Below are 20,587 nucleotides of genomic sequence, written 5' to 3'. Positions count from 1 at the left end.
GTTCATTGTTTACCAAGCTAGCGAAGACATCTCTCATCTGTAGAGGATGGTCCAAAGGAATACTACACTTCACACACCAACCAATCTGTTGGTCTGAAAGCAAACTAAAAGACGAGTTATGCTTTAAAGGCTTGATGGCTCAGATTCTTTTTTTGGTCGAATTAGGTTCTGTTTTTGTACTGAAAGTGAGGTTTCATATATAGAAAAAAAAAACAAAACTGTTACATCAGTAAGCTATCTACACGATTACCTCTGGTGAGAGAGGAAAAGTGAGCAAAAATGGTGAGGTCCCAAAGTGGCATTTACATATCGTTCTTCCCTATGCAGATGACTTGTGTAAGAAGTTAAGGATCAAAGGAATAAAAAAACAGGTTTACATTGGAGTATGTAAATGTGACACACTCCAAATGTATCTTTTTTCTTCAACGGTGGATGGAGTAGCTTTTCTTCCAGAAGAAGCTGAATGCTCTCGTCATTGTTCTCCTTGCAGAGGTTGATTTAAACAAAGGCTTCCCTTCTGACCCTGGTGGACCTGAAGCTTGAGCAGGTACAGACATTGGCAATGGCGCAGACAAGCTTTTCCTGGGAGCTTCATCTTTATTCGGCGACGCCTGTTCTCGTTGCCTCTGTTCCCTGAACAGCATCAGAAGCTTCTGAGACTTGTCTCTTCCTCTGCTACTTCCATTCACCGAGATGGAAACCAGAGACGGAATCACTCCTTCTTGCAGCACCATCTGGATACACTGCTCGCTTCCCGTGCACAAGATCACAAGGCAAGAAACGGCTTGCTCTTGTTCCACCGTGTCACCGGCGTCCAGGACCGTTGCGAGAGTGCTGATCATCCCTTGTGATGATATCATCTCTTCTTTCCCTTCTTGGCTAGAGGCTAAGTTTATTAATACCGCTAATGACTTCTCTATCCACAAGTGGTCACCTGTTGATGCTAGGACTTGGAGGGTTTTGATTATGTTACATGAAAGGAGAGTGGGGATATTGGGAGAGTGGGTTGAGAGGTTGTAGAGCGCGTGAAGAGCGTCCAGCTTGCACTGTGTTTCTCCCTGAAGAAGAAGCTTCACGAAAAAGGGAACTGCTTGACTTGAGCCAATCACTGGCTTAGCTTTCTCGAGGCAGGAGAGGTTTAGGTACAACGCAGTTGCTGGCCCTTGGGAGTGAGGACAAGTGATCATTTTCTCTAGCAGCGGGATGACTCCTGAAGTCAGCATCAATTCTTTGTTCCTACAGCGCATCAAAACAAACAAAACAGAAGATATTAGGAAAGAGCATACAGTGACGTTGCTTAGGATTTTGATTGGTAACAAAGATAGGATGTGCTAACTAACCTGTTATTGTTGACTGCTAAGTTAAATAGAGCCATAGCTCCAGTTTCCTGTGCGGCTGCATTGTTTTTATCAACAGCTGATTCTAAAAACCGCAAGAAAGCTTCAACAAACCCATTGGCTCCCATGAGGATCCTGGCCTCTTCATCATCCTTCAGCAACAGCCTGGCGTTTTCTACTACTTTGCATTTTTCACCCAAGTCCTCCTCTTTGTCCAAGGTAGCCAATATATCCTGATACTGTTCTAGAACATTGACGTCAGGCGCATTGACTTCTTCTTTGTGTTGTTGTTGTTCCGGACCAATAGTACTACTCTCCTCCGAAGGAACGAGTTTTGCTTCCTTCGGTGTGCACGGTCCTATACCATCAACAGACTTTGAATTGGCGGATTCAGAGTCAGACAAGGCTAGCCTCCAGTAGTTGAGGTCGAGAGACTGTGGTGGTTCAGTAGGAACTGTGATCCCATTCTGCTCACACCAGCTCGCAATCAGACCTTTCACACAGTAATTAGGAGTCAAGGAAAGATGTGGGAGCTGCTGCTGAGTCTTGGGGCAAGAGTTATGTCCATCACTTAACCATTTCTCGATGCATACACGTTCATAAGTCTGTCCAGAAGCAATAATGACAGGATCAAACATAAGCTGCAAAGATAAGGGACACCTGAGTTCTTCTGGTGGAGTGGGCATCATCTGTCCTGGTTTCCTACTGTTATTAACAGAACCAAACTTAGATAGTTGACGCCCAAACGCATGGGGACGGTCTTCATTACCAGTGGGGGAACATGGTGGTGAACACTGAGAGTCATTCTCATCCACAGCTTCGCTTCTGAAAAGCTTTGAGTATTTTCTCATGAGATGCAAGAGGTAAGCCACGATTGACTCTTTCCGCTTGTCTTCTTCCGCACGTGCCTTGTCGATGAGTTTCTTTAGAGCGCGCCGCTCTGCTAGAGCTGATCTGGAAGAAGTTATGCTGAGTTTAGTAGCTGCTTGGTGGAATATTTCAAGCTCGGCGTTGTCGGTGGCGTTGTCAAATTTCTTGCCTTGTTGGAGTAGTGAGATTATACTGTCACCGACTTCTTTCTCTGATGGATCAAGCAAAAACTTGGTGTGTTCTAGTTCACCTACAATGTCTAAAATCTGAGGAAACCAAAAAAAAAAAATTGTAGTTAGGATTCGAAACTAGAAACTCGTTGAGACCATTTTATCAATCAGATTGGTTATATTCACTTAAATAGACATCACCTGAGAGCCAATTGAGCTAGGGACAATGTCCTCCACGCGTCTAAGACTATCGATAAGTGCAGACTTTGTTTTCTCAAATTTTAACAGAACAGCATCCCCAGTGATAGCCTGTTCAGAAGGGACAATAGAAATGGAGGGAATTGAAGAGACCATAACACAAAATAGAGGAACTGCATCCAAAGAAAGAGAGAAACTGACCAAGTAAAGTTTGCTACACTCAGAGCAGTGTTGAAGAATGTTCTTGGCTTTCTCGAGTGCAATATGTAAGGAGCACAAGGCTTGAATCCCTGACTTACTCCGCGGACGTGCTTCTTCCAAGGAAGGGAAGATAGACAATACCTTGCAATAAACAGCAGATAGTTCCTTGCACATATCTCTGTGTAACTGCATTTTCAGTAATTGAGCCATTATCACACAACTTTAGTTTTGCATAGAGAGAACAAAACCCATCAAATTACATCTATCAACCCAACATTTGGTTACAATTAACAAAGACCAATGGGAAAAAAAATGTATCAAAGGCAGCTACTAGACTCAATATAACTTATTTGCTATAAACATAAGAAAAACAGAACGATAACTGTTGAACATGAGATGATAACATAGAGATGAATTTTTTTACGTTATGGTAGAGCAATGTGTTGCCTTTGGCTACCATTGATCAGGCTAAAGGCAGCTAGACGCAAATCACATTGCTATAACGTAATAAAAATACATAACATACAAAGAAAATCCCCATTTTCCTGTTCTATATGATTCCAACAGCCACCGACAGGGATTTTTGTGAAAGAATGAGATAATTTAAACATTTTAAATAAAAGAGAATATACCTTGGCATCGCTAGCAGCGAACAAATTCTCCTCTAGCTCGCTTACATCCATGTTCCAAAAATCACCTAAGCCACAGCTTTATACAAACCTGAAAACAATCTTGTTTTTCCCAAAAAGAAACAACATAAGCAAGAATCATGAATATCCCTATAACAAAGTTTTGGCCTTTTTTTCCAAATTTTATGGAAATTTCGATTCTTGAAAAATTACCAAGAATACTCTGAAATATTTGTTATCACCAAGAAAAAAAAATAAAAAAACAGAAAGAAAGGGAAGTAAATGTTAGGAGCATAACGGAACGGTAGAGCCTCGGCGAAAAAAGTGGGGTTTGATGAGAAAGAAAGGAAGTGTCAGCTCCACAAAACCAGCAATTTCTACGACCACTATTGAAACACGAACCTGACGCGAATTTTTTTGCCACAATAACGACAAAACCAAAAAAAAAGCTGGAAGAGGAAAATAATAATAACACACGTGTGGCATTAAAGCCGCAACAACACCAAAACAAAACCGACAAGGGGAAAAATAATTTGAACATTGCAGATATATAAACGTACCGGATCCACAAAAAGGCTTCTTCACAAACCTGTTAAAAGGCACTGTAGTATATGTAGCCTTACGTACCTTGTGTGGTTTATGCAGGAACGTGGTTAGAAACTATGACCAGACTAGATATATCTGGGAACAATACGTTAAAACAAAAGGAACTTGAAACGGTGTACTAATCCTCTGAATCATTTCCGAAGAGGACCCTCTATTTTAGTAAACTGCATACATTGATGAAAAAGAAATCACACAATACATTGAGAATTTTTATAGCTCAGCTACTAAAGTACATGTCAAAAGTCCAAAGCCTTGTGCGAATCCAATAGTAAAGGAAATGAGACATTAGAAACAATAGACATCTATGTGTCCTCGGTCATCTCTGTATCTTCAGCCACCATGATTTCCATATCCCTCATGTCTCGCTTCAATACGTTCCCAAGCCTTCCTATTGCCTCCGTCTCCTGTTGCAATACCTGTTTTACAAAGTCCCAAACAGTTTTACAATGAATTGGTTTAAAGAAAGCAAGCAAAGACTAAAGATGTCGCGTCTCATACCTCCTGCATATCAATCAGGCTCTGCTCGTCTATTTTAGTTGACCCCGGGAGATAAATGGAGCTACCAGCAGAAAATGAATTTGCTTGGGCGCGACATATTGTCTGCAGACTTTGGACTCTCCTAGAAAGCTCTGCTCCAGGACCTTTCACCTGAGAATATATCCATGTTCTTGTTCTGCATCAAACTGTGCAAACCTCAAAAAGTTGAATCTGATAGAAATGACACAGACCTGTCTTGTTATTCCAGTTAGCTTCTCAGACAGTTCGGCCTCTCCTTTTGTTAAGGGTAACCGGAAACCCTTCCCCTCTAAGCCCTCTACTATCCTCATCACCTTCAAGCACACAAGAGTAAATATAACTTCGACTATAATATGGACTGACATAAACGAGGTCAGATTTTCAGTGTGACGATTTCTCTCACCCTCAACATGCGTCTTTGAAGATTCTGCTCCTTCTGTCTCAATCTTTCAATAGATGGAAAGGTGTGTGCTTGCAAATGTCTCTGAAGCTGTAACAATAAAATCAAACAATTTCTTATAACATGAGCATCCAGTAAAAAAATACGAGAGAGAGACAGTGGAGAAACGACACATCACCATTTTAACGTTGCTCTGAGTCGTTTTTATTCTTTCCCTATCTGATACGAGAACTTCATCTTGAAGCTGCAGGTGCCAAACAAAAAGAGTATCAATGAATGAATTAACTTTTTACATATCAATGGATGTCAAACAACAGTAAGTGCTTAATCCCCCTCATAAACAAACTTGCTCACATATAGAAAAAGAAACTAAACCCACTGAACAAAAAAAAATTTAAGAAACTTGGCAGTTGATAAAAATCTACCTTAAGTCGCTGAGAAAGATCTTTAAAGCCTTGCACAAGCTGAGGCCAAAGGCGCTCCCTTTCTGATGAATCCATGCCTTCAAGTTTGCTCATAGCCTCTGCCCACATTATCTACCCACGAAGAGGAATCAATAACAATACACACGAGAAAGCTACACATTTCCATGACATGATTCAAGAAGATTCTCACATCTGATACAGCAGCAGGCTTCACACGGTACTGCTGTTCAGTCACACTGAACAAAAGATGCTGCAAGCAAATGTAAACAACAATGTTAAACTTAAACAGATGCAACCACAGAACTCTGAATTTTACACAGAAACTAACCTTAAACGCATACTTAGGATTCGTCGGATCTTCCTTATACGCTTCAACGATGGCCTAAATCAAAAAGCGAGTTAGTGAATTTCAGATCTAGACTTGCAAGAAACCAAAAGATTTTGATTGAGGAGAAGCTAATCGCAAACCTGAATATCTCGATCGGCGAGGGAGAAAGGAATCGGAGCAACGGGAGCCATCTGAGTAGTCAATTGCGTAGTTTGGAAAGGCGTCTGCTGCTGCGCCGTGTTGAACGGCGACTGAAAACCGAAACCAGAAGACGCCGGTTGCTGAAACGGCGAGTTCTGCTGCTGCTGCTGCTGTTGTTGCTGTGGCTGCTGAGATGAGAACGGAGTGGAGAAGAGCGAGTTTCCAAATCCTCCAGAGGCGAAGGAAGATGTCGACGGCGTTCCGAACGCCGGCGTGGATGAAGGCGTGCCGAAGGCAGGCGTTGCTGAGGGCGTTCCGAAGGCGGGAGTGGATGACGGCGTACCGAAGGCCGGGGTGGAAGAAGGAGTGCCGAAGGCGGAGGTTGAGGAGGAACCGAACATCGGCGTGGACGACGGAGTGCCGAACGCCGGCGAGGAGGACGGAGTGCCGAACATGGGGATACGAGAGAGGTTAGATCTGAGTGAAGAAGATAGAGGGAGGGAGAGAGAAGGTAAAGGTTTTAGGCAAAAGGCGCGATTATGAAAACTTAAAAACGCAGCCCAAGTGTTCGACGATATTCCCAGCCTTGGCTTCCGTCAGTCGTGAGCTTTTAGGGTTTTGTTGGATTTTGTTCATTTTTTGCCTTTTCGTCCAACTATTTATCATTCGATACAAATTAATGATTTTAATGTACTTTTGGAATCAATAAATCTTCAATCGTAAAAAACTAAAAACCATAAACTTTCAAAATATTTGTATGGTTGATGAGATGATACGTGGCGTTAAAATTTACATTTTACCAGCTATATATGATTGGATTTGGAAAAATGCATCAGGTAAAATATATTAAATTCTAGACGTCAAAAACTGGAGGAGGAAGCTGTCTCCAATATACACTGAAGTTGGAGGATTCTTATGAACGAATGAAAAAAAGTATATGTTCTACTACTCAACATGTCGACGCTTTGAAACATATTGTCAAAAACTGATAAAAATGACTCACAATCCATGCGTATGGGTGGCACCAGTAACAAAAAAAAAAGGGTGGCACAACTGTTACAAAGTTAAAAGTAGGTTTGGACGTTTTTACCCAAACCTAAATACATACCTAAACCTAAACCGAAAAAACTGAAACCGGATCCAAAGTGTTATATAAAAATATCCGAACGGAATTTATGAGCTTAGTACTTTGCAGCTTGGGTATAACTCAACCAACTGAAATCCGAACTAGATTATGAATATATCTGAAATTAGTTAAATATATTAATGTTTTTATATACGTTAAAGTAAGTAACTTACATATTTTATAGTATTCTAAAGATTATTTGTTATTTTGAATATTTTTAATTAGTGTTGATAGTTTAATTAAATTTTAGTTAGATTTATGAATAATTTATATATTTTGAATTTGTTGGGTCAGTTTTTCAGATTTAAAAAAAAATATTTTGGACAATTTCAGATATTGGTTACAGTCTGAAGATCCAATAATTAGTAAAACTCGAATGAAACTTATGTGCATAATATCAAAAACCGAAAATCCAAATCAACCGAACCGAAACCGATGGTCCCGAATGTCCATGCCTACTTAAAGGAGGTAGCAACACGAAAACGAAGAGGCTTTCACAACTGGATTCTTCCTTGAACATTAAAATGCTGCGGTAGATTCACTAACCAAGGTTCTAAATCTTTTCATGAATGGGTTTTTGAAATTCTCTCCCTCTGCTTCAGAAACAAAGCCATGCAAAATAATTGTGAAAACATATTTACACAAGTTTAGTAGGCATACGCACTACAAATATATGAATCATTGACAAAGTTGAGGGTCAAACACACAAAGCTCACAGCCCCAAAACATTACACACATTTTCAAAGACAATGTAGCCAAAAAAGGGGGGGGGTGTCAGAAGTTGATGAGAACGATGGTCGGGTAAGAACCAGATGGTTTAATCTGCGTGGCTGTCCACTTGGACGAGTTCGCTTTATCAAGGTCACCAGTTAAGGCATTACATCCCCCCATCCGTGCAATCAGAATAACCTTATTGTTCCATTCCCCTAGTCTGAACCAGTAAGCACCTGGGGCCCAAGGCACAAACACCGAGCTCCAAGAATTCTCCTCTGGATCAAACACTCCCAGTCCCGGCTTGTTATGTTCAAAGAAATACACTTTGTTCCTAATAACAGTGTAGGAGTAGACCGACAGTGATTGTCCCGAGTCTAACTCTTCCCATGTCTCCGTTTTGGGGTCATATATCTCGATGAACCTCGATTTATCGTCTGAAAAAATCATCATCAATAATTATGTAAGGAAAAACTTAGTTTCAACAAGACTACCTCGGAACCTATATATGTCCATGTCTAGCTCTTATTCCCACCTACAACGTAGAGTTTGGAATTGAAGGAGAATGCGAAGGCACATCGAAAGTTGGGGCGGTGTGGACAATCCATGAGGCTCCACTGGTTAGTTTCCGGGTTGTATATTTCCGAGCTGAGAAGGTGTTTACCATCTGAGGAACGGCCTCGGATCACATACAAAAGGCCGTCCGCTACAGCAAATGCAAAGCTGTAACGTGGTATGTTCATGGGCGCTAGATTTCTCCAGCTGTTGAGTATCATCCCGACAAGATATAAAAGAAGAAATCAAATGAAAACCTCTTCACTTTGTAAAGGAGGGAGAGATTCAGAGTGAAGAAGACCTGTTAAAGGCAGGATCAAACTCGTAAACATCGGCCGAAGCAGAGATACGGTTCCCATCGACCGGAAACCCTTCAACCTCCGCATATCCACCTATGATCACGATCTTTCCGCCACCGAGCACCGCGACGCCGAAACGGCTCTTGAAAGGCCCAGGGACGCGAGGGATCTGTCCCAGATTGTTTCCCGAGGCGTCGAAAACTTCCCCGTACAAATAATTTACGAACTGGCGATCTCTTATGAACCGACCATCCATCATAACACACATGAACTCCTCCACCGGTCCGGTCAACTTTCGAACGTCTGCGAAATGCTTGCTCTTGATGAACATCCTCCATCCCCGGCAGACCTGAGAAATGATTCGAAAGTCATATCGCGGGATTCGCGAGAGGCAGCGCTCCGCTACGTCGTCCGTCAAGCCGGGTATTAACGACGACGGTGAAGACTCCGCCATGTTAAAATTGTCCTTGAACGAGTTTGATTAATCGCTCATTGCATCATTATGTAATGGTTAACATAAATAAATTGACTTGAGTAATCAATGACTTGATAACATTGATTGACCGAGTGTTTCCGAGTATAAAATCACCCTCTTGCTGAACTAATCATATATTCCCTCCATAATTAATGTTGGAAAGTCAAATCCTCTCCATTTTACCTGCCTCATTGAGTCGTTTCAATTCAAAATTTTATCCAAATGATCCTCAAATAAATAAATAAAATTATACCCAGCCACATTTGCCCGCGCCGAACTTTTCTTTTGTACAAAACATTTTACATGTAGATAAGATGAACAAGAGCTTCTCAAACTTCTCCTTGGGCGTATAGATAGTTCTATCTTTTTTCAGGCGCATTACAAAAGAGGAATACATCATAAATTGGGTTTTTTAAAAAATTTCTCGCTCTGCTTCAGTAACAAAGCCATACAAAACAATCGTAAAACATATATACACAAACTTAGCAGGCATACACACCACAAATATAAGAATCATTGACAAAGTTGAGGGCCAAACTCACAAAGTTAACAGCCCCAAATTACTACACACATTTTTTTTTGCAAAAGAATGAAGCCAAATGGGGAAATCAGAAGTTAATGAGAACGACGGTCGCGTTAGAACCAGATGGTTTAATGTGTGTGGCTCTCCACTTGGACGCGTCATCTTTATCAAGGTCACCAGTTAAGGCCTTACATCCCCTGAGCCGTGCAATCAGAATAACCTTATTGTTCCATTCCCCTAGTCTGAACCAGTAACCACCCGGGGACCTCGGCACACCCACCCAGCTCCAAGAATTCTCCTCTGGATCAAACACTCCCAGTCCCGGCATTTTCCTGTCAAAGAAATACACTTTGTTTCTAATAACAGTGTAGGAGTAGACCGACAGTGATTGCCCCGAGTCTAACTCTTTCCATGTCTCCGTTTTCGGGTCATATATGTCAATGAACCTCGATTCATTGCCTGAAAAAAAAAATCATCATCAAATTATGTAAGAAAAAACTTAGTTTCTTCAACCTCCAGACTTATTCGAAATCTATATATGGCCATGTCTATAGCTCTTATACTCACTTACTACGAAGAGTTTGGACTTGAAGGAGAATGCGAAGCCACGCCAGACCGGGCGGTATGGACAATCCATGAGGCTCCATTGGTTAGTTTTCGGGTTGTACACTTCCGTGCTGAGAAGGCTATCACCAAATGAGGAAAAGCCTCGGATCACATACAAAAGCCCGTTCACTACAGCATATGCAAAGTTGTGACGTGGCACGTTCATATTCGCCAGTTTCCTCCAGCTGTTAATATCATTCCGACAAGATATAAAAGAAGAATTCAGATGAAAACCTCTCCACATTGGTCGAAATTCAGACAAAAGTGTAAAACAGCTTTTTTGTTTGAATTAATTAACGTTCTTGCAAAAAAAAAAAAGAAATTCAGACAAAAGATGTTATGTTTCTAAGGAAGGAGAAATTCAGGTTAAAGAAGACCTGTTAGTAGAAGGAAAAAAAGAAATTCAGACAAAACAGCTTTTTAGAGAAAGATGTTATGTTTCAAAGGAAAGAGAGATTCAGGTTGAAGAAGACCTGTTAGTAGCAGGATCGAACTCGTGAACATGGGCAGAAGCATAGATAGTGGTGCCTTTGATCGCAAACCTTTCGTCCCTCGTATACCCACCGAAGAACACGATCTTTCTGCCACGGAGCACCGCGACGCCGAAACCGCTCACGAAAGGCCCAGGGAAGGTAGGAATCCTCCCCAGACAGTTCCCGGAGACGTCGAAGACTTCCCCGAACAAGTATTTCACGAACCGGCCGTCTCTTACGAACTGGCTTTCCATCAGAACGCACGTGAACTCCTCCACCGATCCGGTCAACTTTCTAACGGCTGAGAAATGCTCGCTCCTGAGGAACGTCCTCCATCGCCGGCAGACCTGAGCAATGATCCGAAAGCCAGAGTGAGGGATTCGCGAGAGGCATAGCTCGGCTACGTCGTCGGTCAAGCCGGGGATTAACGACGACTGTGACGACTCCATTTTACTTGATCTCCACGATTTCGACTAATCGCTCATTGCATCATTTAGTTATGCCTGATTGACTTTTGAGTAATCAAATCACTTGATAACATTAGATTGACCAAGTGTTTCCGCGTTTTAAATCGTTAGTTATGGTTGATATAAATAAATTGACGAGTAATCCATCTTCATTAACTAAAACATCTTAATTAAACTGTTCAATTTTCAAAGCGAGCATATTCAGCTCTTATTCAGGTGGTTGCGTGCTATCAAAGCTTCGCATTTCTTGGGTATGCCTTTGGCCTGCAGGTTTGGTTCATTCGGATAATTCGATTTGGATAGTCCGGTTTATGGTTATTTCGGTTAAAGTTGTGCTTAACACAACCGAAAACAAATATGGTTTGGGTTCGATTAATTTGTGAAAATTCCCTGAAACTAACCAAAATTTTCAGCTTCAATTAGATTTTTGGTTTATTTTTGATAAAAAAGATTCGAATAATTCTGGTTATTTTGGTTCGTCGAGATTCTGGTTAGCTTGAGTCAAATTTTTGATTAGTTTGGTTCATAATTTGGTTAAAGTCGTTATGATTTGGTTTATTTTTTTTTCTAAAACGAACTAACCGTTGTCGAACCAAACCCATAACTGATTGTTTTCTAAATTTCCTAATTGAACCCAACTCTAAACCGGACCTAAACAGAAAACCAAAAAATTTTGGTTCGGTTCAGGTCAAATCTCCGGGGTTAGTATGCATGTAGTTCTTTCTCAATGCACGCTTACTTGGCACTTGTCTCCTAAATCCATTGATGTCTACCAAAGCAATAGAAGCTTTGGACGGAATGAAGGCATCCCTCTACACGTGAGAAACACTCCAACCAAGCTAATGAAATGTGGAGAGAATCATGCTGTTCAAGTCTTTGTAGAAGCTACGCTTTATTATCTCCAATATATACTGAACTTGAAGCATTCTCATGAATGAAATGTATGTTCTACTACTTAACATGTCATAGTGCACAAAAAAAAAAAAAAAACTACTTAACATGTCTCTTTGAAACAGATTGTCAAAAACTGATATAGATTATTCACAATTCATGGGCATGTCACAACTTATCTGACAAAGTTAAAGGAGATAACAACACTAAAAAGAATGAAGTATTCAGGCTTTCACAACAAGATACTTTCTTGAACATACGGCAGATTTTTTTTTCAGGAACATACAAAAGATGATTAATAAACATCATAAATGGGTTTTTAAAATTTTCTCCCTCTGCTTCAGAAACAAAGCCATGCAAAACAATCTGTGAAAACATGTTTACACAAGTTTAGTAGGCATAGACACTATAAATGTAGAAACCATTGACGAAGTTGAGGGCCAAAGCACAAATGAAGCCAAATGGGGACATCAGAAGTTGATGAGAACGATGGTCGGGTTAGAACCAGATGGTTTAATGTGTGTGTCTCTCCACTTGGACGCGTTCTCTTTATCAAGGTCGCGAATTAAGGTACGTCCCCCGAGCGGTGAAACCAGTATAACCTTATTGTTCCATTCCCCTACTTTACACCAGTAAGCACCCGGGGACCGAGGCACAGACACTGAGCTCCAAGAATTCTCCTCTGGATCAAACACTCGTAGTTCCGGCTTGTTATAGTCACTGTTATGGTCAAAGAAATACACTTTGTTCCTAACAACAGTGTAGGAGTACACCGAAAGTGATTGCCCCGAGTCTAACTCTTCCCATGTCTCAGTTTTGGGGTTATATATGTCAATGAACCTCGATTCATTGCCTGAAAAAAAAAGTCATCATCATTAAATTATGTAAGAAAAAACTTAGTTTCCCATGTCCATAGCTCTTTATATTCCCACCTACAACGAAGAGTTTGGACTTGAAGGAGAATGCGAATGCACGATGAAAGTCGGGGCGGTCTGGACAATCATCCATGAGGCTCCAATGGTTAGTTTCCGGGTCGTACACTTCCGAGCTTTGAAGGCATTCACCATCCGAGGAAAAGCCTCGTATCACATACAAAAGGCCGCCCACTACAGCAAACGCAAACTCGCGACGTGGCACGTTCATACCCGCCAGTTTCCTCCAGCTGTTAATATCATTCCGACAAGAAAAATCAGAAACAAAACCTCTTCACTTTTGGTCGGAATTCAGATAAAAGAGAATCAGTTCGGTTTCTTTTTTTTTTTTTTTTGAACTAATTTGATGCATTAAAATAAAAGTAACTGATATAGCGTTTAGACTAATATTAGTTTGTTACAAGTTTGATGGAAACCATAGAGTATTACAACATTTGCAATCCAAAAAAGCTTAATACCACATTAAGCTAGATAATCTTGAGATTGAGATTGAGATTGAAGAAGACCTGTTAGACGCAGGATCGAACTCGTAAACATCGGCAGAAGCAGAGATACGGGTGGTCCCATCGATCGGAAATCCTTCAACCTCCGCGTATCCACCGACGAGCACGATCTTTCCGCCGCCGAGCACCGCGACGCCGAATTGGGACTTCAAAGGCCCAGGGACGCTGGGGATCTGTCCCAGATTGTTTCCGGAGGCGTCGTAAACTTCCCCGTACAAGTATTCTACCCACCTGCTGCCGTCTTCTGGGGACTTGCTTTTCATCAGAACACACATGAACTCCTCCACCGGTCCGGTCAACTTTCGAACGGCTGAGAAATGCTTGCTTTTGAGGAACGTCCTCCATCTCCGGCAGACCTGAGAAATGATCCGAAAGTCACAGCGCGGGATTCGCGAGAGGCAGAGCTCCGCCACGTCGTCCGTCAAGCCGGGTATTAACGACGACGGTGACGACGACTCCATTTTAATTTTTTAATTGTCCTTAAACGATTTTGATTAACCGCTCATTGCAACCATTGGTAATGGTTAACATAAATAAAAAATGACTTTGAGTTTGATAAAAAAAAGAAAAAAATGACTTTGAGTAATCAATGACTTGATAAGATTGATTGACCAAGTGTTACCGAGTTTAAAATCACCCTCTTGTTAAACTAAACATATTCCCTCCATAGTGGTAATTTTTTAGATTTTCCTTTTGTCAACTAAACTTCTATTATCAAATAAAAAAACATACAAAGTGAACTAAATATATATATATATAGATAAACTGATACGTGTGATGTATTACAATTAAAATAAATATGTGAATTGTTGATACTTTTCTATTTGTTTCATAAAAATAAAATTATTTATGTTTTTAGCAAACATTTTTGTGTATTTACCTATTTTACTTGTATTAATTAATATGCAGAATATTAATTTGTTAAAACTATAATATTATAAATATATTATTTTTGGTATCATTAAATTATTTAAAGTGTTTCGGACTTTTAAAAATGTCATCTTTGTAGAACCGAAGAAAATACTAATTAGACCAAACTCAACTTCTTTTTTTTTATGGTGGGCAACTAAATTCAATTAAAATTGTGGAAACAATAACATACCAAGAGAAACCCTTTTACTTATTATTCAAGATACAGTCCCTCGGAACCCTTCTTATTCAAAAATATTTTCTGTCCCCAACACAAATCAGTGAGAATACTCAAACGTGGATCTACGGAACAAAAAAAGAAGTTGATTAACTAACTCTTACACACTTTCACTGGTCGAGACTAAAAGTCTCCCCATTGAACATTATGTTTAGCGGCTAGATAATGAGCACCAACTGGACCACGACTTCCGTAAGGATACAACTCTGGAATCATCTTCTTTTCCTCAATCTCTTTGAGCAACGGAGTGAAAAGCGCCCAAGCAGCGTCAAGTTCATCGCTTCTAATAAACAACCTTCGTTCACCTTCTATTGCATCCAGCAGCAGCCTCTCATATGCATCTGGTATCTCCTTTGAATACCTTCAACAACAAAGAAAGAAGATATACAAATATGTTATCATAAGAAAACCAAAAGCTTTTCCTTGACTGTTTCTCAACTCACCGTGCTGAATAGAGAAGATTCAAATGACTCTGGTCTAATCTCATTCCCAAACCAGGAACCTTGTTGTTGATTTTCAAATAAATGCCTTCATCTGGTTGAACACGGATCACAAGCTCATTTGTAGTCCGGTCAAGATTAGTACCACCAGAGTTCCGGTTATATAAATTCCCAGGCACATGCCTAAACTGCACCCTTATCTCCGCACTGTTAACAATTTAAGCATAAATAATATTACTTATTAGAAGAAAAAAAACAAAACATTCCAAAAAAGTTTTTGGTTACCTCCGAGTGTGCAATGCTTTCCCAGCTTTCATCAGAAAAGGCACACCGTCCCATCTCGCATTATCTATAAAGAGCGCAGCAGCAGCAAACGTCGGCGTCAAGCTATCTTTAGGCACAGTTTTGTCATCGGTGTAGCTTGGATAAGTGACTCCTCCTTTGGTGGTAGTCCCCTTGTACTGTCCTATCACCACGTCTTCGAGCTGTATCGGCCTCATCGAACGCAGAACTTTCACCTTTTCGTTTCTGATATCCTCTGCGTCCAAACTAACAGGCGTCTCCATGGCGAAGAGAGCTAGTATCTGAAGGAGGTGATTCTGCATTATGTCTCTTATTATTCCGTAATGGTCAAAGTAACCTCCGCGTCCTTCGGTGCCGAAGTCCTCAGAGAATATGAACTGCACGTTCTGTATGTACTGTCTTGACCATAGCGGTTCGAATATGAGATTTGAGAATCGGAGTACTGATAAGTTCTCAACTAGCTCCTTTCCTAAGTAATGGTCTATCCTGTAAAAAGAAATATTACTCTCCATATTAGCACTGATTAGACTTTTACTACAATGTAAGTATAAGGACAAGATCTCCCACCTGAATATTTGGTCTTCCTCCAGGTAGTGCTTAAGGGAGTTTGTTAAAGCAGCTGAGGTTTTGGAGTCTCGGCCAAAAGGCTTCTCGACGATGACCCTAGTCCACCCACTGAGAGATGAAGCAGATGAGCTAGCACATTTCACCGCGTCGACAAAGATGTTTGGAGGGATTGAGAGGTAAAAAAGGCGGTTTGATAGTCTTCCACCCTGTAAATAGTTATGTGATGATTAAGTACACAGAAGTAAGAAGACCAAACTTTTCTAGTTTCACAGAAACAACAAATACTCTTCAGAAGAATGAGGCAATGATGCAATATCGTTGGAAGGAAATCATGAAGATGTTAATTAGTAGGGGATAACAGCAAGTAAGTACCTCATGCTCCTTGAGCTTCTTGTCCAACGCAACAAAATGTTCCTGAGAATCATACTGACCCGTATGGTAAAAACATCTCTTGAGAAACTCTTCCATCTTTTCATTGCAGTTTGCCCTGATAAATATAATTGAACAGTCACAGTTTAAAATCTCAATCATCTCAAGCAAAGTACCAAACTGAAAAGACACCATAATCACACATATCTACAGTTATTATTCACCTCTTGTCAATTCTACAAGTCAGTGTTTTGCTGACCATGTGCCTAAGTTCACCATCTGTCATCTTACTCCTTGCATAGCCGTATATTGTAAAATGCTAAGAAACAAAATAAAACCAATTAGTCTGCAACCACAACAACAACAAAATAGCTTACTAGATTCAATTTATTACTAGACTCATCAGACAGTAAAGACATGAAGAGATCTCTTACCTCAGGAAGACAGCCTTCATAGTAAAGTGCGAAAAGAGCTGGGAAGATTTTCTTCTTGGCAAGATCACCAGAGGCTCCAACCACCGTGATACTAACTGTTGACTCATGTTCGCCGCCACCAAGCTCTGCCACAACTTCTTGTGACGGAACCGATAAAAGTCCGTCTTTAAGTTTCTCAATTGGGCTCGAGTTCGTGACTACTACTGCCCCTGAAACCAATTGTATACAATCCAAAGTTTCAACCTTTACGCTATACCAGCAACCCAAAGGCACAGAGAGGAAAACCTAAAAAGGGCAGAGAGAATCCAAGTAAAGTTACCATCTTGCAATACAACAGAGCTCTGAACGGACTTCCTCTTCGATCTAAGACATAGCTCCTGAGGAGAGGCGGAGAGGAATGAGAGTGAGCGTCGTGTGCCGCCATTGATGAGGGAAGAGTGATTCGGGAAGAAAGGAGACGAGGTGCGGGAGGAGGAAGAATAGGAAGGGCGGGAGAGAGACGATGACATCTTCGAATTGATTTAAGACAAGTTAGTAAGATGGGTTTGGTTTTGATGTTAATCTGATAATTGCGCTTAAGAAGAGTGTTTAAGGACAAATTGTTCGAAATGTTTGAGCCTTTTGACGGATGCCAAAGGTTAGGCCTTTGCCAAGTTGGTGCTTTTGTTGGTATGGTTCAGCGAAAGGCTATTCCCTCTGTTTAACCAAAAGTGTTTTTGATTATTCGGTTCAACGAAATTACAAGTGGACTCTTAACCTAATCATCTCATGTGATTAGCTGATGCTATATAATTTTTCTTTGACAATATTCCCCTCTGTTTCAGAATATACTGTTATGCTTCGTGTTTTCAACTTTCTATGTAATTTTGTTTTTCTTTTCTTAGAAAGTATGCAACATTGTACAGCTTATAGCTTATTTTATAATTGGTTAAACTAATTTAAATTTATATTTCTAGTATTACTTTTGAAAAATATCATAGGTAAAAATATACTTCTTAATATTTGCATTTTTCCTAAAATATCTTATATTTTGAAACAAATATAATAATTATCCGCTGAGAGAGAGCTTTGTGAAAATGACTTGATGGATGAAACAGAAAGGATATAGTTATTGTGTTCATTGAGTATATGGTAACTAGTTTTTTCTTTTTGAACAAATAGTATATGGTAACTAGTTATTAAGGTTTTTTTTTGGTTCAAACTAGTTATTAAGGTTTATACCACCTGAGTTCAATGTAAACGATGAAAATATAAATAACGGCATAGGCCAAAACTTTGTGCAAAAGGACCCGATGACCGAAACAACTTGATCTTCAAAGCTTTCGCTATCATTTCAGGCATCTCGGAGTCCAAAAGAATTCAAACTAACTCTAATATCTCTAGGTCTGTGGTATATGTTAAAAGGCTTAAGATAACTGATTTAATTATCTATTTCATCAAAATATGTTTATTTTTTCTGGCACACACATCTATTTAGAATTTTAGAGTTAAGCATGTTTGAGCTAAAACAGTAAAAAATTATATGACTAAATGAAAAGTGATACGTAATATCGTACAAATGAAGTCAAAACACGGAAAAAGTCATGTGGTAATTACAAGAATCAGTAAACAAGACTTTCAAGCCTTCCAAAAAATTAACGCACCGCCCGTCAAACGTGATGGAGCTCGCAGACCGATTGAACGGACATAGATTGCTCATTGAGCGGTCGGAACGTTATACTAACATTTATTAATAAATGCTATCACCGCCAAAGTTGTAACACCCTAATATTTCTAGCAGAATTGTCATGTTATATCAAGTTCCCTCACCAAGTAATCCTTATCAACATCACCTCACACCAACTGAGCATCTAGATACAATTTGGATAGTCCGATCCATAAGCCAATAATATTCTAGCATTCGTAAAAAACAGTAAAATCATAAATTATATATCTAAGCTATTTATGGTATTTGTTTTTAAGTGTGAATAGTAACGGAAAAAACTACACCGCAGTTAATAATACCAAAAATATATACGTTTTTTTTTCTATTTGGACCGTCCGCAATTATTCCGGTTGTCGGCATTCGGACTTTCAGGAAATTTGGTTCATTGACTCTCTCTTTTGAACATTAACTTCTAATTCCATATTTTTTACCATAAAAAGTTTTATGAAATTTAGAGAAAACCACACAAAAATTGTGGGTATTTTATTGGAGTTTACTGAAACTGAAAAGAAATAAAGGAATTTAGCGAAAGAGAATATTTTTTTTTGAGATTTGCCGTCAGAAAAAAGGGAAAAATTACTATTGTTCTTAATAAAATAAGGGAATAATAAGAGTAGAGAATAAACAAACATGAAAAAGAACACCACGTTACTCTGTGTTCCTTCCTTTTCTGCTTAACCTATTAAAAAAAGAGTAAATTAGCTAAATATACTAACAAAGGTGGGATATCATTGAATGGGGGGAAATGGTAATGTTGGGGGGAAGAAAATTGGAGGGATATAGAGTATGAAGTGCAAATAAGGAAAAAGTGGTGTGTAGGAAGTACAAATTCTCTTTTAATAAAACTATATATAATATAATTAAACGCACCAAAAGAAACTCTTCTCTCTGTAAAGCTTGCATCGTTCATTCATCAGCCATGAAAATAAAGAAGAAAGGTCAAGTCCACCCATCTCCTCCTCTTCCTTCATTTCCTTCTTCTTCATCCAAAGTAGACAACTGTCTCTCTGTCCTGAAGCTTCTCCCTGCTGTGATTCTCCTTCTCCTCTCCTCTCTCTCTCCCGAAGACAAGCAAGTCCTTGCTTACTTAATCACCCGTTCACTCAAAACCACCACCACCACCACCCCCGCCGTATCCTCCGGGAGAAGAAGAAGCTCTTCTGGTTCGAAGAACAAGAAAGCTAGGACTCATCGTAAAGCTCCGGTTTTCGACTGTGAATGTTTCGAATGCTACACGAGCTACTGGTTCAGGTGGGACTCCTCGCCTAACCGTGAGCTCATCCACCAGATCATCGAAGCCTACGAAGACCATCTAGCCAAGAGCGAGAAGTCAAGCGGCAGAGGAGGAAAAAAGAAGGAGAAATCACGTAGTCGCCGGGTCGTGGAGCGACCCGAAGAACCGGTGGAGCCTGTAGATGAAGTTAAGCCTGAGGAGTCACCGGAAATGTTGAGGTTTCCGGTGACTGCGGGGACTAGGCACAGGGGCTTGGCGAGGAAGGTGTTACCGGACGTGCTGGGTTTATTCAATTGGCGTTTTTGGAGGCTTTGGAATCCGAATGCGTGAGGCATCTCGCTTCAAAAATAAAAAGCTCCTTTCGAAATTTCTAAACAAATGCTTTGTTCTTGGAATCCATTAAACAAAGCTAAATGCTTATAATAATATGAAATATTGATACAAGTCTTTACCTAGTTGTGTTGAAACTGTATAATGATTCTCTTCATGGTTTGCAGATTCTTTCTCCCAGTAGGTTTGTGTGGTAACACCCTCACTCTCTAGTTTTAGAGTTACAACAACATTTTTAGAAAAATCATATCTATATGTTTGCTTAGTAACAAAGTTAATGTAATAGGTACATAGTTTCAGAAGGTGGGCCACAGCAAATCTATCTTTTGTTTGATTTAAGCAGATGTTAAAGAAAGAAAGAAAGAGAGATTCTCATATAGATCTTTCTAGCAACTAAGCTAGGTATCGAGCATAAAGTATTCAACTCATCTACTAGTACTTGACAATTTCTGGGTTGTTGATCATTATATCGTATCTATAGTTTGTTTCTTTTCTTTCTTTTTTTCATATCCCATTTTGAGATTATTAGATTTAATTGTTGGAAGCCCCTTTTTCAATCATGTTAGATTTGATATTGCAGAGCTTTTTCATTTTGGTCCAGATGACGCATATATGGAATTTGACTGACACATAACTTATCATTACTAGGACAAGTACAACTCTATAGCAGGCACAA

The 20,587-nt window shown here is 39.9% G+C and overlaps 7 protein-coding genes across 8 annotated transcripts; 1 reads left to right on the top strand and 6 right to left on the bottom strand.

Annotated features, from left to right (window-relative positions):
• Positions 1-177: 177 nt before the first annotated feature.
• On the bottom strand, positions 178-3,840 carry LOC111199784 (U-box domain-containing protein 6). Of its 2 annotated transcripts, XM_048737970.1 has the most exons (6): positions 3,619-3,833; positions 3,409-3,507; positions 2,777-2,962; positions 2,579-2,686; positions 1,341-2,473; positions 178-1,236 (listed from the first exon to the last, which is right to left on the bottom strand). In XM_048737970.1, the coding sequence occupies exons 2-6, from the start codon at positions 3,457-3,459 to the stop codon at positions 423-425; spliced, it is 2,292 nt and encodes a 763-aa protein (XP_048593927.1). In that variant the 5' UTR covers positions 3,460-3,507; positions 3,619-3,833; the 3' UTR covers positions 178-422. The 2 variants fall into 2 exon arrangements, with proteins under 2 accessions (XP_048593927.1, XP_048593926.1); XM_048737969.1 differs by having other exon boundaries at positions 3,409-3,840.
• Positions 3,841-4,165: 325 nt separating this feature from the next.
• LOC106361889 (nuclear pore complex protein NUP54) lies at positions 4,166-6,481 on the bottom strand. Its single transcript, XM_048737971.1, has 9 exons — positions 5,821-6,481; positions 5,681-5,734; positions 5,543-5,602; positions 5,353-5,463; positions 5,106-5,171; positions 4,931-5,017; positions 4,740-4,841; positions 4,510-4,659; positions 4,166-4,427 (listed from the first exon to the last, which is right to left on the bottom strand). Exons 1-9 carry the CDS (start codon positions 6,274-6,276, stop codon positions 4,314-4,316), a joined length of 1,200 nt encoding a protein of 399 aa, XP_048593928.1. The 5' UTR covers positions 6,277-6,481; the 3' UTR covers positions 4,166-4,313.
• Positions 6,482-7,492: 1,011 nt separating this feature from the next.
• On the bottom strand, positions 7,493-9,307 carry LOC106360079 (putative F-box/kelch-repeat protein At1g27420). Its single transcript, XM_013799681.3, has 3 exons — positions 8,515-9,307; positions 8,194-8,420; positions 7,493-8,095 (listed from the first exon to the last, which is right to left on the bottom strand). The coding sequence occupies exons 1-3, from the start codon at positions 8,964-8,966 to the stop codon at positions 7,722-7,724; spliced, it is 1,053 nt and encodes a 350-aa protein (XP_013655135.1). The 5' UTR covers positions 8,967-9,307; the 3' UTR covers positions 7,493-7,721.
• Positions 9,308-9,420: 113 nt separating this feature from the next.
• Positions 9,421-12,010, bottom strand: LOC106360078 (putative F-box/kelch-repeat protein At1g27420). The gene is made up of 3 exons (XM_048737968.1): positions 10,590-12,010; positions 10,078-10,301; positions 9,421-9,969 (listed from the first exon to the last, which is right to left on the bottom strand). Exons 1-3 carry the CDS (start codon positions 11,036-11,038, stop codon positions 9,596-9,598), a joined length of 1,047 nt encoding a protein of 348 aa, XP_048593925.1. The 5' UTR covers positions 11,039-12,010; the 3' UTR covers positions 9,421-9,595.
• A 183-nt stretch (positions 12,011-12,193) lies between these two features.
• Positions 12,194-14,264, bottom strand: LOC111199783 (putative F-box/kelch-repeat protein At1g27420). The gene is made up of 3 exons (XM_022690192.2): positions 13,386-14,264; positions 12,880-13,109; positions 12,194-12,800 (listed from the first exon to the last, which is right to left on the bottom strand). Exons 1-3 carry the CDS (start codon positions 13,841-13,843, stop codon positions 12,418-12,420), a joined length of 1,071 nt encoding a protein of 356 aa, XP_022545913.1. The 5' UTR covers positions 13,844-14,264; the 3' UTR covers positions 12,194-12,417.
• A 189-nt stretch (positions 14,265-14,453) lies between these two features.
• Positions 14,454-17,389, bottom strand: LOC106360128 (glucose-6-phosphate 1-dehydrogenase 3, chloroplastic-like). The gene is made up of 8 exons (XM_013799721.3): positions 16,962-17,389; positions 16,643-16,851; positions 16,433-16,527; positions 16,212-16,326; positions 15,840-16,045; positions 15,255-15,758; positions 14,973-15,176; positions 14,454-14,890 (listed from the first exon to the last, which is right to left on the bottom strand). Exons 1-8 carry the CDS (start codon positions 17,149-17,151, stop codon positions 14,653-14,655), a joined length of 1,761 nt encoding a protein of 586 aa, XP_013655175.2. The 5' UTR covers positions 17,152-17,389; the 3' UTR covers positions 14,454-14,652.
• A 1,838-nt stretch (positions 17,390-19,227) lies between these two features.
• LOC106360129 lies at positions 19,228-20,025 on the top strand. The gene has a single exon (XM_013799722.3). The coding sequence runs from the start codon at positions 19,267-19,269 to the stop codon at positions 19,909-19,911; it is 645 nt and encodes a 214-aa protein (XP_013655176.1). The 5' UTR covers positions 19,228-19,266; the 3' UTR covers positions 19,912-20,025.
• The last annotated feature ends 562 nt before the right edge of the window (positions 20,026-20,587 follow it).

This window comes from Brassica napus, chromosome A8 (genome assembly GCF_020379485.1).
Source record: "Brassica napus cultivar Da-Ae chromosome A8, Da-Ae, whole genome shotgun sequence".
Lineage (NCBI taxonomy): Eukaryota > Viridiplantae > Streptophyta > Magnoliopsida > Brassicales > Brassicaceae > Brassica > Brassica napus.
This window is presented reverse-complemented; position numbering and strand designations above follow the sequence as displayed.